The sequence below is a fragment of the Somniosus microcephalus genome, chromosome 1 (assembly GCF_052327205.1).
Source record: "Somniosus microcephalus isolate GS21.2 chromosome 1, FLI_Smic_1.0, whole genome shotgun sequence".
NCBI lineage: Eukaryota > Metazoa > Chordata > Chondrichthyes > Squaliformes > Somniosidae > Somniosus > Somniosus microcephalus.
In genome coordinates, this window is record NC_140987.1 from 430,540,203 (window position 1) to 430,556,344 (window position 16,142).

At 50.0% G+C, this 16,142-nt stretch overlaps 1 protein-coding gene across 1 annotated transcript in view; it reads left to right on the forward strand.

The window, feature by feature from the left end:
- LOC147125283 (cytokine receptor common subunit gamma-like) overlaps positions 1–13,469 on the forward strand; it is a 46,842-nt gene extending 33,373 nt beyond the window's left edge. The window contains exon 6 of the mRNA XM_086000549.1: positions 13,141–13,469. Within this exon, the coding sequence (XP_085856675.1) occupies positions 13,141–13,253 (113 nt within the window). The 3' untranslated portion in view covers positions 13,254–13,469. The remainder of the gene's footprint in view (positions 1–13,140) is intronic.
- Positions 13,470–16,142: the final 2,673 nt, after the last annotated feature.

A 16,142-nucleotide genomic window follows, 5' to 3' on the forward strand; every position in this document is an offset into this window, starting at 1 on the left:
AGGAATCCTCTGCCACCGATCCTGGGGGTGGGATCCGGGCAGAGGCGGGGCTGGTCGATGCGGCCGAGCCGTTCGCTGCGCACTGCGCGACGGATGGGTCGGCCGCTGGTGGCGACCCCCCGGAGGAGGACGGGGACTCGGTGATGGGCGCGGAGAACGAGTTGGATTCCATCGCCGACGAGGCGATGGATGACCTCGTGCCCCTCGCCAAGTCTCCCCTCATTCCCGTCAGGGAACTCCGGGATTTTATGGCCGCGTGCCAGGGTCATCAAAACAAGACCCAGCTGGCCCGCGCCAGGTGGTCGGAGCTGGCGCTGCTCATCGGGTTGGTCCGCGCCGCCGTCAAGATCATGGACGCGGACGCGGACGTGAGCCAGCTCGAGCTGCGTCGGCTCAGGTTGTTCCTCACTGGGCTGCTGAGGGAGTGGCGGTCGACTAGCAGCTGCGCTCCCTCCTCCCGTTAGGTGTAGGTAGAGGTTGCACTATGCTTCTGATATGAAGATAACCATAGCCAGCCTCGACATCAACGGCAGCAGGGAGGCTCGCCGCAGATTTAATAACCTTTCGGTCCTTCGGGACGAGAAGTATGCGGTGTGCTTCCTGCAAGAAACCCACACCGTTCTGGGAGACGAGGCCACGTGGCCCCTGGAGTGGCAAGGAGGGGTCAGCTTGAGTCACCTCTCCAACGTTTCCGGCGGGGTGGCTATCTTGCTGGCCCCGCATTTTCAGCGGGAGATCTTGGGGGTCAAGGAGCACGTGCCGGGCCGCTTGCTCCAGGTCACTGTTCGCCTGGGGGGCGTGCCGCTCCATCTAGTGAACGTGTATGCCCCTCAGGCCGGTGCGCAGCAAGTGCGCTTCTTTGAAGAAGTGTCCGCTCTTCTGGGCTCCATCGACGTGGGCGAGTGCGTCATCCTCGGGGGGGATTTTAACTGCACCCTCGAGGCGAGGGACCGTTCGGGTCCCCCGCGATGCCCGGCGGCGATGGAGAAGTTGAGGGACCTGGTCGGGTCCTTCGACTTGGTGGACGTCTGGCGAAATCTCCATCCCGACTCCAGCGTCTTCACTTACGTGGGGTCTGGAGGAGGAAGGTCCAGAATCGACCGCCTTTACATTTCCCGGGCATACGTCTCCTGCGTTCCAGCGGCTTCCATGCGGCCGGTGCCATGCACAGACCACTGCCTGGTGTGGGCGGAGCTCGTTCCGCTGCGCGCGCGGGGGGGGTCCGCGTACTGGCATTTTAACAACCTGCTGCTGGAGGACGCGCGGTTCCGGGATTCGTTTCGTCGGTTCTGGGCCGACTGGAGAAGGAAGCAGGGGGGCTTCCCCTCCTTGAGGCTATGGTGAGACGTGGGCAAGGCTCACGTCCATCTCTTCTGTCAGGAGTACGCGAAGGGGTCGACTAAGAGGCGGGAGGCCCGGGTCGGGTGGTTGGAGAAGGAGGTGCTCGACCTGGAGTCCCGTCTCGGTCAAGTCGTCGAGGACCCGGCCCTGCAGAAGGTGTACGAAGAGAAGAAGGGCGCGCTGAAGGACCTGCAGCTCGTCTGGTCCCGAGGCGCATATGTGAGGTCGCGGATCCAGTTCCTGCGGGACCTGGACCGCGGCTCCCCCTTCTTCTACTCGCTGGAAAAAAGACGGGGGTTCCGTAAGCAGCTCTTGGGGCTGCTGGCCAACGACGGATCTCTGGTCTCGGATCCGGAGGGAATCAGCGCGGAGGCCCGCGCCTATTACAGGGCTCTGTTCTCTCCAGATCCGTCCAGCGAGGATGCGCGCAGAGTTTTGTGGGAGGACCTGCCGAAGGTCGGCCTGGAGGGCGCTGAAAAATTGGACGCTCCTCTGAGTCTGGAGGAGCTGACTGGCGCCCTCTGCCAGCTCTCCAGGGGAAAGTCCCCGGGGCTGGACGGGCTGACCGTGGAGTTCCACAGGGCGTTCTGGGACGTCTTGGGGGGCGACTACGCGCGGGTCCTGGGGGAAAGTTTGGCGACCGGGGAGATGCCCCTCTCTTGGCGCAGGGCAGTTATTGTCCTGCTGCCTAAGAAGGGCGATCTCCGCCTCCTTAAGAACTGGCGCCCGGTCTCCCTCCTCAGCACGGACTATAAAATCTTTGCCAGGGCCATGTCTGCTCACCTTGGCGCCGTGCTGGCCCACGTGATCCACCCCGACCAGTCCTACATGGTCCCGGGCCGGACTATCCACGATAACATCCATTTGGTCCGGGACCTGATCCACCATTCCCAGAGGGCTGGTCTGTCGGTCACCTTCCTTTCCCTGGATCAGGAGAAGGCGCTCGACAGGGTGGATCACGAGTATCTCTTCGGGACTCTGCGCGCATTCGGGTTCGGGACGCATTTTGTCGCCCGGATCCGACTTCTGTACACTGCCGCAGAGTGTCTGATTAAAGTTAACGGGTCCTTGACGGCGCCCCTTCGCTTCAGGAGGGGGGTGTGTCAGGAATGCCCCATGTCTGGTCAGTTATACACCCTTTGCGTAGAGCCTTTCCTGCACCTCTTGTGGAAGAGGTTGACGGGACTGGCTCTGCAAGGGCCGGGCATGGAGGTGGTCCTCTCGGCTTACGCCGATGACGTGCTCCTCATGGTCACGGATCCCGCTGACTTGCGGAGGATGCGGGAATGCCAGCAGATTTACTCGGACGCATCCTCCGCCAAGATCAACTGGGAGAAATGTTCCGGACTCCTGGTGGGTCAGTGGCGGGTGGACTCCCTGCCGGAGGAGTTCAGGCCCTTCGCCTGGAGCACCACGCACCTCCTCTACTTGGGAGTCTACCTTAGCCCTGCCGAGGACGCCTGGCCGGTGAACTGGCAAGAGTTGGAGGCCAAAGTCACCACTCGCTTAGGACGCTGGACAGGACTGCTCCGAGTGTTGTCCTACAGGGGTCGAGCGCTGGTCATAAACCGGCTGGTGGCCGCCATGTTGTGGTACCGGTTGGTCACTTTGATCCCACCCCCTGCGTTTGTCGCCAAGATGCAGAAGAAGCTCATCGACTTCTTCTGGGGCAAAAGGAAGCACTGGGTCTCTGCCGCGGTTCTGAGTCTCCCGCTTAGGGAGGGCGGTCAGGCGCTGGTGTGCCTTCGCACCCAGGCTGCGACTTTCCGTCTTCAGACGCTGCAGAGATACCTGTACGTCGAGAATCCTCCAAGATGGTGTGCGCTGGCGACGTATTTTTTCCGCCAGCTGCACGGCCTCAATTACGACATGCAGCTCCTGTTTGTGAAAGTGGGCGGCACGCGTGCCAGCCTGCGGGATCTGCCAGTCTTCTACCAGGAACTGCTATGGGTTTGGAACTACGTCGCTTCCAGGCGCAGCTCTCCCCCGTCAGGAGTAGCGGCTATCCTTCGGGAGCCGCTGCTCAGGAATCCGCACCTCCACGTCCGTGGGTTCGGGTGGCTGGCGGAGCGCAGGGCTGTGCCTGGCAAGGTGACGAGAGTCGGGGACCTGCTCGATGGCGGAGGAGCGGGCTGGATGGCGCCGGAGCAGTTGGCGCGGCGCATGTCTTGGGCCAACGTCCAGCTCGCGGTCAATGCCATCGAGTCAATGAAAGCGACACTGCGCCCCGGCGCCACAAGGTGTATCGAGGCGGCTCAAGCGCGTGGGGCGATCCCACCCGATCTTTCCCCCGTTCAGACGGAATTCCTCATCGGCGCCCGGCCCCGAAACTCCCCTCGGGAGCCGGCGCTTCACAACTTGAGCCATCTCGAGGAAATACCCTCCGTGCCTTTTCATTCCGCACGGAGGTATTTCCTGTACGGGCTGCTCCTGCACACTCTCCACTTTGCCATCTTCGCCTGCCGTCCGGACACGCCTTGACGTGCCGTCTTGCCTTCCAGCGAAGGCGGAGGTCCCCAATGGAGGGCTCTCTATGCGGGAGTCTTCCCTTGTTCTATTGGAGACTTGGCCTGGAGGGTGTTGCACGGAGCAGTCCCGTGCAATATATTTTTAAGTAGGTTCACGGACTCCCAGGCTGACTGTCTTTTCTGCGGCCTGGAGGAGTCCGTGTTTCATATATACACGGAGTGTGAGAGGTTGCAGCCCCTCTTCCATTATTTGAAGGGGCTGCTCCTCGATTTTTGGTTGCACTTCAGTCCCACGCTCTTGATCTACGGTCACCCGGTGCGGAGGGGAGCGGGCAGGTTGGAGGACCTCCTTGTGGGTCTGCTCCTGAGCCTGGCTAAAAAAGCCATCAATTGGTCCAGGCAGCGGGTGGTTGAGGGGGTCGTCCAGCCAGATTGCCTCCCTCTCTTCCGCGGCCATGTTCGCGCCCGGGTGGCCCTGGAGATGGAGCACGCGGTGTCCGCCGGCTCGCTCGAGTACTTCCGCGACCGGTGGGCGCTGGGGGGACTGGAGTACATAATTGATTTGGACAACCAAATTTTAATTTGATTTGTTAAGGTTTATTTAAAGTTTAATTAGTTACAGTCTATTTGTTTATGTTTGGTTCAACCAAAAGAGCGCCTTTATGATTCCTCCTGATTGGTGTGAGTCTTATTTATAAGAGCTGGGTGTTACTCATAAGGGCTGGGTCGGTGATGAATGATGGTTGCCCTGTGTTAACTTGATGCCATGATTCTTACTTAATAAAAGCCTTTAGTTTTAAGTTTTAACCTCATGGATTCAGGCAGTTATTTGGCACATCAATTTTATTAAGTAACAACTTTGGAAGATGGATCGATTTTTGAAACCAGAGCGTCTGGATATCGATCCCCATTCGGCAGAGGCGTTGAAGAAATTTACGCATTGGCTTCGATGTTTTGAACACTTCGTTGCCTCGATCAATCCGATGGGTAACAAGTTGGGCCTTTTAACCAACTTGGTAAGTCATCAAACTTACTCTATATTTGAAGATATTATTACGTATGAAGAGGCCCTTGCAGCTCTTAAGGCCCAGTACCTTAAGTCGGTTAATGAAGTATACGCCAGGTCTACTCGCAGGCAATTACCCGAGGAATCCCTGGATGACTTCCTGCAGGATCTTAAGGATTTGGCTAAGGATTGCAACTACAAGGCTGTCTCTGCCATATTGTATCAGGAAGAAGCCATCTGCGATTCTTTCATATCTGGCCTTCGATCTAATTATATTAGACAGAGACTTCTCGAGAATGACTCGTTAGTTTTAAAAACAGTCGTTGTTATGGCTCGATCGTTAGATGTAGCCCAGAAGAATTTAGAAGTGTATGCATCAGCCCATGTGTCTCTCTCAGCCTCGTATGTTCCGAGTATGGAGGCATCCATAACGCCAATGGAGCCTCCACTTAATCTTACTGTTGCGGCTGTACCCCATGGGTCTAAGTGTTATTTTTGTGGCCAATCTAAATACTCCAGGCAAAGATGTCCAGCCAGAGAGGCTACTTGTTTTAAATGAAAGAAACGGGGACATTTTAGTAAAGTGTGTAAGGGTAATCCTGTACCCGATGTCTTTTCTGCTGCCGCCTATCGTTTTACTCTAGCCTCGGTTACGGTTGACCAGACCATACCGTGTTCCTTGTCGAAATCTATGATGGACATTAAGATTAATGGTCATCCTACTGGGTGTTTGATAGACTGTGGCAGTACTGAAAGTTTTATACATCCCAACCTTGTTAACTCCTGTTCATTGAAGGTGTATCCTACTCGAAGTTAAATTGTGATAGCGTCCAAGTCCCTTACTTCGGAGGTAACTGGATATTGTAAAGTCACATTGACCATTAAGGATACGGAGTATAAGGACTTTAAACTCCTTATATTACCTCAGTTGTGTGTGAACTTAATTTTAGGCTTGGACTTCCAGTGTCAGCATGAGAGCGTTACCCTCAAGTATGGTGGGTCTCAACCTCCACTCACAGTCTGCGGCCTTTCTACTTTAAAAGTAAGTCCGCCTTCTTTGTTCGTGAACCTTGCTCCTAATTGTAGACCTATAGCGACTAAGAGTCAACGGTATAGTTCAGAAGATAAAACATTTATAAAAGAGGAAGTGGAAAGGCTTCAACGGGAGGAAATCATCGAACATAGTAATAGCCCGTGGCGTGCCCAGGTGGTGGTGGTTAAAACTAATGAAAAGAAAAGACTTGTCACAGATCACAGAAATCACAGAAACCCCACAGTGCAGATAGAGGTCATTTCGGCCCATCGAGCCTGCACCAACACATATCCCACCCGATCCCCGTAACCCCTACACCAACACATATCCCACCCTATCCCCGTAACCCACGTATTTAATCCCCCTAACACTAAGGGTCAATTTATCATGGCCAATCAACCTAACCCACACATCTTTGGACTGTGGGAGGAAACCGGAGCACCCGGAGGAAACCCACGCAAACACGGGGAGAATGTGCAAACTCCACACAGACAGTCACCCGAGGCCAGATTCGAACCCGGGTTCCTGGCGCTGTGAGGCAACAGTGCTAACCACTATGCCACCGTGCTGCCCCCTTGTGGTCGATTATAGCCAGACTATAAACTTGTATACCCAATTGGACGCCTATCCTTTGCCTCGTATTTCTGAGATGGTGAACCAGATAGCTCAGTATCTCGTGTTCTCCACCATTGATTTAAAGTCTGCCTACCATCAACTCCCTATCAAAATAGAAGACCGACCTTATACAGCCTTCGAAGCTAATGGGCGCCTGTACCAATTTCTTAGGGTGCCCTTTGGTGTGACGAATGGGGTATCCGTCTTCCAACGGGAGATGGATCGTATGGTGGATGAATACGCATTGGAAGCAACATTCCTGTACCTGGACAATGTTACTATCTGTGGGCGCGACCAACGGGAGCATGATCAAAATCTCGCGAAGTTCCTAGAGACGGCAAAGAGGTTAAACCTGACCTACAACGAAAACAAGTGTACCTTCAATACTACACGTTTGTGTATTCTTGGTTGCGTTGTGGAGAATGGGGTAATCGGGCCAGATCCTGAAAGATTACGCCCACTTAAGGAATTACCTTTACCTGACACTGTAAAAGCTTTAAGAAGGTGTCTGGGATTCTTTTCGTACTATGCCCAGTGGATGGCTAGCTACTCAGATAAAGTCCGACCTCTTATTAAGTCGACGCCTTTTCCGCTATCAGCGGAAGCTCAGGAGGTTTTCTGTAATATCAAACGGGACATTGAGAAGGCAGCGGTATGTGCCGTGGATGAGAAGACCCCTTTTCAAGTGGAAAGTGATGCATCTGATTTTGCATTGGCAGCAACTCTTAACCAAGCTGGTAGACCAGTAGCTTTCTTCTCTCATACATTGCAAGGACCAGAAGTTCGACATTCTTCAGTGGAAAAGGAGGCGCAGGCGATTATCGAAGCAGTCAGGTATTGGAGACATTATCTCGCTGGCCGACGTTTTACGCTTATTACTGACCAACGATCTGTGGCCTTTATGTTCAATACTAAGCAGAGAGGCAAGATCAAAAATAATAAGATTTTAAGATGGCGAATAGAACTGTCAACATATGACTATGATATTCAGTACAGGCCTGGAGTATTTAATGAGCCATTGGATGCTTTGTCACGAGGAGTATGTGCTAGTCTAGGTATAGATAAGCTTCAAAGTCTCCACGATGCACTCTACCACCCTGGGGTTACCAGAATGAACCACTTCATTAAGTCCCACAATCTACCCTACTCTATTGAGGAGGTCCGGACAATGACCAGAACCTGTCGTGTTTGTGTTGAATGCAAACCCCGCTTCTATAAGCCGTCCGAGCCAGCTCATCTTATTAAAGCAACTCGACCATTTGAGTGTTTGAGTCTCGATTTTAAAGGTCCCCTTCCATCGAGCGACCGTAATGTCTATTTTCTTAATATTACAGACGAGTACTCTCAGTTCCCTTTTGTTATCCCCTGTCTGGATGTGACTAGTGCTGTTGTAATTAAATGCCTCTGCCAACTGTTTTCTTTGTTTGGCATGCCTAACTATATACATAGTGATAGGGGTTCTTCCTTTATGAGCGAAGAATTGCGACAGTTTTTGCTATCGAAAGGGATTGCAACGAGTAGAACTATCAGCTATAACCCTCGTGGTAATGGGCAGGTCGAGAAAGAAAATGCGACAGTGTGGAAGGCTATCGTATTGTCTCTGAAGTCGCAAGGCTTGCCGACCTCTCGCTGGTAGGATGTCCTGCCAGACGTGCTGCATTCCATAGGTCTCTTTTGTGTACAGCGACGAATGCCACCCCTCATGAAAGGATGTTTAGCTTTCCAAGAAAAGCTACTAATGGAGTATCGTTACCCACATGGTTGACGACCACGGGCCCTGTGCTGTTGCGTAGACATGTGAGAGGCCACAAGACTGATCCACTGGTGGAGGAAGTACAACTCCTTCATGCTAATCCCCAGTATGCGTACATTCAATATCCGGATGGGCGAGAGGATACAGTCTCTAGTAAAGATCTTGCACCTGCTGGAGCTCAAAGTGTTCGACTCAGAGTAGAGTTTTCAATCGTGGTATTGGACCTTTAGAGACACAAACCCTCAGTGTGGAAAACACTGATGATTCTGGGAATTCAGATGAACCGGAGTTGGTACTCCGGGAGGAACCTCAGCAAGAGTTACGTCATTCCCAGAGGACTATCAGACCTCCTGACAGACTGAATCTATAGCAGGGGGTGAATGTGATGAAATAACTGTGTGTTCTGGATTGTCTGTTGTACTTGTTAATGTCTGGAATATTTTACAGGTGTAACCACTAATGTTCCTCCCTAGCTCCACCTTTATGGATCCTCCTGATTGGTGTGAGTCTTATTTATAAGAGCTGGGTTTTACTCATAAGGGCTGGGTCGGTGATGAATGATGGTTGCCCTGTGTTAACTTGATGCCAGGATTCTTACTTAATAAAAGCCTTTAGTTTTAAGTTTTAACCTCATGGATTCAGGCAGTTATTTGGCACATCAGGCCATTAAAGGAGAGAGGGAGGTCTTCTATATTCCACATTCAGTGTGTGTTTAATGGTATCTATAGTGTATTGACCCACACTGGAAGTCTATAGTATGAATAAGATGACTTTTTGACAACTCCTGAATGTGCTATTTAATAAACATCAACCATTGCTTTTTCTTTTCTTTCTACCCAACATCTTATGGCCAATTTGAGTGACCAATATGCCCCAATTTCAGATTGAGTTGGGGTGTACCAGACTGCAAAAGGAGTCGCATTGGATTGCTGCCTGATATTAGACCTGCTCCATTTTCCAGCAGGCATGGAACGGGCATTTGGAGCTCTGGTCTGTAGCAGACAGGAGCTTCATTACTATATTAAAAAAGGGAGGGGAAGGCTCTAGCATGCCCAGGAAACCTAGCAGGGAGGAGGTCTCAGAACATTTTAGCCCCGATTTTATCTGAGGGCGAGTGTCCCCCAGGTAATCTGAGCTCGCCTACCTGAGGCCCGGGATATTTTAACTCCCAGGCTTCATTTCAATAAGTTAGGCCCGGCTCCCACTTGAACTTGCCATCAATGATGTGAAGTCCATGGGCGGGAGCAGCCAGAGGGTGCTGCCAGGGATCAGTGGGAACGTCCCCGGCAATGGTAAGCCAAGAAAGGGGAGTTCCGGAGGGGCTCGTGAGGGGAAGGGGTAGGGAAGCCCGGGACAAGGGAGGCCCTAGGTTTCCTTGTAGGGCCCAAAGGAACATTCCTGCTCCTGCCAGGCCCGCTAAAAAAAAAATTACACTTACCTTCTTTGCCCTCTTCTGGGACTTCTCCTTGGCGCTGGGTTTCCCCTTTGAGGCCAGCACCAGATCTCACGACACAAAGTTAATATAGTATCAGGGTCTCACTGGCATCATCACACCTTGGTCTAGAAATTCGGTTGCGTAGGCGCTACAAGTGCCGAAATTGGTCCAAAATGGTGTCTGAGCAGCAAGCGCACACTTCTTGTGAGGGCCATGCCAGATGCCAGGCTGGTCAAACCGCCTGAGTGGAACTCCATGTCCTACAGGCAGCATCCGTGCCTCCACATCTGTAAAGATGGGACTTTTGACATATACAGGAGGTATAGTGGAGGCTCCTTTTCCTAAAGGAGACTGAGTCGGTAAATCCTCGGTGACATCACTATTATATGTGAAAGCCTAACTTCTAAAGGTTCTTCCGAAACACCCCAATCAGAGCACGTCATACTTTATGTGGTAATGCATGAAAAGAACTAATGCCAGGAAGATCACGAGCCAGTGTTTCCCGAGTGGTCACACTTTCCCAGATGCCACCAACCAATTCTGCAGGCCTTGGCATACCTACCTACGAATGCTGCGGGGATCTATCTTCTCAGTGCCCGAGTCAGTAGAAATGCAGAACAGTGCCATCTGCTGCAAGGACATTTGTGGTGACCTTGCAGCAAAGAGCTGGTACATGACGGAACAGGAATGGTTAACTGCGTCCTTGAAATTTGTCTGTAGCCCCCTTGCAGGGATTCTGCATTGAAGTTAGCCCTTTGCACCTCACCTGGGAGCACTTGTTCGGCCTACTTACATATTATATCTAACTACTTTGTAGGTGCACCCTGCTGAGCACAAAAATAATAAAATATTAAGAAATCCACAACCCCTACCCCCCACCCCCCCTCCCCCCACCGCCAAAGCCAGAAAGGTCCCAGATTCAATTCCTGGTCTATATTGAGTTAGCTGATCTCAGCCAGGGCTACAGTTAGGGAAGTGGAAAATCTGCAGGGCTCCCCATCTTGATATTGTGTCCACTGATTCCCTTGGCCGTTATGCACTCCATTGTTGAATGCCTGCTGATCTGTGCATGATGAACTGTACCATGTGGGATTGTACCTTAACATAAGTCTGTGCTTTTTGGGAGATTAAGGCAGAAAATAAGGGGGGAAAAGAGAAAAGGGATAGATCATTGTTTTGTTTTTCAGAGATTATGCAAAGAAGATGGCGGTTGATGTTAATTTCTATTGCAGCAGTTTTGGGTTTATTGATAATTGTGTTGTGCCTGCTAAAGGTTAAAAGGTGAGCACAAGTCTGTTTTGATTTAGCTGTTATGGCTACATGGGCTATCTAATAGACTGGTCTACTTCTCTATACGTCAAATTGTTCTGGCCATGAACTGGAACTCATGGAAACACTGGCCAAGCTCCTTCTAATTAAACTTATACAATCATCATGAAAGAGACAAGCTTCCATCACATCAGCCTGGCCTGAATTCATAACATAAAGAATGCCTAAATTGATTCGGTCCTGGTATGGCCTGCTAGCATCCTAGAACTGTATGTCAGTGTAAGTCAGAAGAGGAAGGGGAAAAAATTGAAAATAAAAGGACAAAAAAAAAGCACACTGACCACCCCTCCATCTTAGTAGGATCTAGAAGAATGGCATTAAATCATAGAACAGTTAATAACAGCCTCCAACGTTCCAAACACCGTGGGACCCAAACTTCTGAAACACTCTGAAGGACTCCTTATGTTTCAGGATAAAATCTCTCTGCGGTTTCCATTCAATCTGGAAATCTGAAACAAAGACAGAAAATGCTGGAAACACTCAGCATTTCAGGCAGCATCTCTGGAGGGCACAGGCACATTAACAATTCTCGTATAGGCCCTTCGTCAGGTAGTCTTTTACAACTTATCCTATATGGACTACTCCTAACCCACTCAATCTCCTGGGAGAGACAGCCCAATACAACACCACCAAGAAGATAAAACTCCGTGAAATTCCATCCCATCCCACAATGATGAATTCAGAAGTCCATAATATTAATCCAAAATGGCAATCCTTGAATTCTATTCAAAGTGACTCAGCAGGAACACCGGCAATGCCTAGGGTTGATTTAAAAGAAAATCTGCAAATCTTTGAAACAAAGAAAGAAAGACTTGCACTTATACAGCGCCTTTCCCGACCACCGGACGTCTCAAAGCGCTTTTCAGCCAATGAAGTACTTTTGAAGTGTAGTCACTGTTGTAATGTGGGAAATGCGGCAGCCAATTTGCACTCAGCAAGCTCCCACAAACAGTAATGTGATAATGACCAGATCAGCTGTTTTTTTGTTATGTTGATTGAGGGATAAATATTGGCCAGGACACCGGGGAGAACTCCCCTGCTCTTCTTCGAAATAGTGCCATGGGATCTTTTACATCCACCTGAGAGAGCAGACGGGGCCTCGGTTTAACATCTCATCTGAAAGACGGCACCTCCAACAGCGCAGCACTCCCTCAGCACTGCACTGGAGTGTCAGCCTAACTTTATGTGCTTAAGTCCCTGGAGTAGGGACTTGAACCCACAACCTCCATAATGTCAGGGACGAGTGTGCTACCCACTGAGCCACAGCTGACACAACAGAAATTGATCGGAATACAAAGCAAGTCTGTTAGCATCTGTAAAGAGAAAAGTGACATTAAACCAAGGCCCTGTCAGTCTGCTCAGGTGACACTATTTGAAGGGAAATTCTCTTGGTCTCCTGGCCAACATTTATCCTTCAACCAATACCACCTAAATAGATTAACAGATCATTTATGGCACTGCTGTTTGTGGCTTCTTGCTGTGTACAAATTGGTTTTCACAAGGTTGCATACATAACAGCAGTGATTACATTTCAAAAGTAATTCATTGGTTGTAAAATGCTTTGTGATTCCCTGAGGGTGTGAAGGGTGCTCTATAAATGCAACTTCTTTCTTTCTTTCAAATTATTGATCTGTCTTTTCCCTTTACAGATGTTGGTGAAACTCTAACGTATGTCCAGCATTTTCTGTTTTTACTCCCGAGAGTACGTGTCCTTAGCGTATTTAATCATCTATGGATATGTAATCACCCGTGTCTATCCTTTTCACTTTTCCCTCTCTGACTCTGCCCTTCTATATCTCTGTCTTAGTTTCCTTCACTGTTAACAACCCGTCCACCCACATGGTTAAAATCAGGCCCTTTGTTTCAGTAAGTTGTGCATCTATAATTGCTTTACAATTGTCTTTCATAAGATTAACTGCAATTAAACACATTACATAAAGCCTGCTGGGTGGACCATTGAATTTTTCTAGTTTAAAAGGTAAGGTGCCCTAGCAAGGAGAAAATACTAACTATTACGGTCAATAAATCTATTAATTATTGCCCACCTTCTGGTGCAAACACCCCCAAGAAGTCTTTGACAAGTTCAAATGTGAAATGAAAGGAGTGTGCTTTGTTTTGCTGTAAGGTGATTATGTTTTAACCAGATTTGTTTTCTTACAGGGTACAGAGGTGTTGTCCCTCCGATTAACAACATAACACCTGTAAAGAGCACCATCACATATATTTCTGGCCCAACAGGTCTATGCCAGTGTGTATGCCCCACAGGAGTGTAAAAATGAAAGTTCCAACATAGAAATTAAAGTTTCAGTGATTTTACCCAAGGCAAATAGCCAATTTAAATAAAGGGACCATGTCCTCTACACACTAGCTTACACAATATGTATTTGCAATGTTCCCAAAATAGCTTTTCATAACACAATAGCAAAAATGTAATGACTAATATATGCTTTAATGTAACAATCAGCTAATAAAATAATCGAATACTCAAATGTTTTTTCCTTTATTTCCCGGTTATTGTTGATTTGTTTACTGTTAGTTTTCTCCCACCTTTAGGTCTTCTTGAAGCACATACCATTTCTGGTTCTTCCTCATTCCCTGCATCCTCATTGGGGGCGATTTTATGAATGGAGGCGGGTTGGAGGCGGGACTGTTGCTTGTCGGGTTTCAGTCCCACCTCCATTGAGTTGTGGCCAACCCACACTATTTTCCCTTGATTGACCTTGTTAAGCCCGCCCAGCGGGTTTAGCAGGCCGATTAAGGGAAAGCCGGTTGCAGAGCACGTCAACGTATGATGTGTCATCTGACAAAAAATTTTGACAGATGAATTGTCATCATTTGACAGCTCTGTGAAGCTGTCAAACAGTGACAATCTCTGCAGTTTGATGAGGTCTTGCATACAAGACCTCATCAACCTTCTTTCTTTTACAGAATTGAGATGTTTGTTGCATCTGAGAATGCAACGGACATCTCTCATCTGCAACACGAAGGTGCGAGACTCTCCGTATAGAAACCAACTGAAGCCTGCAGGAAGAAACAAAGGTAAGTACACTTTTAAAAACACTTGGGACTTACCTCAGATACTCACCTCTACACTCGTGCACCCATCATTTACCTTCCACACCACACTTTTGCACCCCCGACCCCGCAGACCCAGTACTCGCCTCGCTGAGCTGGCGGGTTTTGGTGCCATCGGGAAGCCCACACTTGTGAGGGCAAAAATGGGATAATCCTATTTTCTGCCTGTTAACTACCTGTTAACAGGCAGTTAATAGGCTTTAATCCCTTCCCGCCTCCAAGGAGTCGGGACCCGACACGGGACGGCAACCCGCTTCCTGGGAAGATGGCATGGAGGTGGGTTGGGGGCGGGTTTACCACCTGCCCCCAAATTCTGCCATTTTCCCGGCAGTCCCGCCTTCATACCCGCCTCCTCGGGGCTGAGAAAATCGCCCCCATTGTGTTTAGATCAAGGCTCTTAAAGCCATCTGTCACTCTTGCTCATTTTTTCCCAAGGCTCTATAAACTGTGGGATTCTTTACTTCGCTCACTTTTCTCTTTCTCCTACAATCTATAAAATGTTAAAACCCAGGTTTGATGTCAAGTAATCACTACTTCTTGACTTACCTTATCTTATCTCCTACTATTTTCAATATGAAATCCTGCAGGAATGGGGTTTGGGCCTTCATGTAGATTGCTCAATTTAAAAGAAACCCTGGCTAAGTGATTCTACTACTAATGCTGCCACTTGTATCATTAAACACGCTTTTCAACTTCCTAAACACATGTTCCACTTAATTTCATGAACCCAAAGTCACCAGTTTTTTTAATGGTCATGTGTATTTGCAACACCAAAGTTCTGATTGGTCCCCTTGGATGTCAAGATCAGATTTCTGAATGATCCCCTTGGAGGACAAGACACACACTGCAGTTTGTCTGAAATGTGTAATTAGATCCTGCCTGCCTGAGTAATCAAGTACTTTGCAATATGTAATTTGAGCCATTCATTCTGACTGCCAAGCTCCAGACAGAGCTCACAGTACTGTTTTCAGAGAACAGGCAGGGATCACCCTCATGGGTTAGGACTTTCTCCACCCCACCCCCACACAAGTTCCTGACCACACACCCCGCCAACAACTTCCTAACCTTTTCCCTCCCCAACAAGTTCCTGATCTTCTGCCACTAACCCTCCTCCCCCCGCTGGGTTCCTGACCTTCTCCTCCTTCCCAAGTCCCTGACCTTCCACCCCTCCCGCCCGAGTTCCTGACTTTCTCCCCCTGCCCATTCCTGACCTTCTTCCCCCCCTCCCCCTCAACACGTTCCTGACCTTCCCCCCCACCCCCCAAGTTCCTGACCTCCCCCCAACAAGTTCCTGATCTTCTCTCCCGACACTCTCCGCCGCATAGATGGGGCATTGTGTGTGGGTCGCAGATTGTCAACAGGTTTATTGGGTATGCATTGAATAGTGACAATGTCATGACTTCCGGATTTGGTGCAGTCCTATTATGTCACTTGCCGCACGCATGCTGTGCTTTCCGAGAAATCAGCCAGGTCAAGGGGAAGGAGAAGTAGAACGTGGTGTGGGTGTAAAGGGGAAGGGGTGGGGTTGGAAGAATGTGATCCAAGTCTATCAGAGGGGGGAGAACATGATCCGTCTTCCCAGCTGAATCACATTCTCGCTCTCATCCCACCCCCCCCCACCTTTAGACCTGGATCACGTTCTTCCCCCATCCCCACTGTTCTCTCCATGCTTTTCCCCCACCCTCCAAGCTCCTGACCTCCTCTTCTCCGCCCCCCCCAGCATGTCTCCTCTCTGCCTTTGATCCACTCACCTCCCTTCCCTTCGATCCCCTCTCCGCTCTCATCCATTCTCTTCTCCCCATTCGATCCCCTCTCCTCTCTCACCCCCCTTGATCCCCTTTCCTCCCCTCCCTTCAATCCCCTCTTCTCTCTCCCCCTTTGATCCCCACTCCTCTCTCCCCCTTTGATCCCCTCTCCTCTCTCCCCCTTTGATCCCCTCTCCTCTCTCCCCCTTTGATCCCCTCTCCTCTCTCCCCCTTTGATCCCCTCTCCTCTCTCCCCCTTTGATCCCCTCTCCTCTCTCCCCCTTTGATCCCCTCTCCTCTCTCCCCCTTTGATCCCCTCTCCTCTCTCCCCCTTCGATCCCC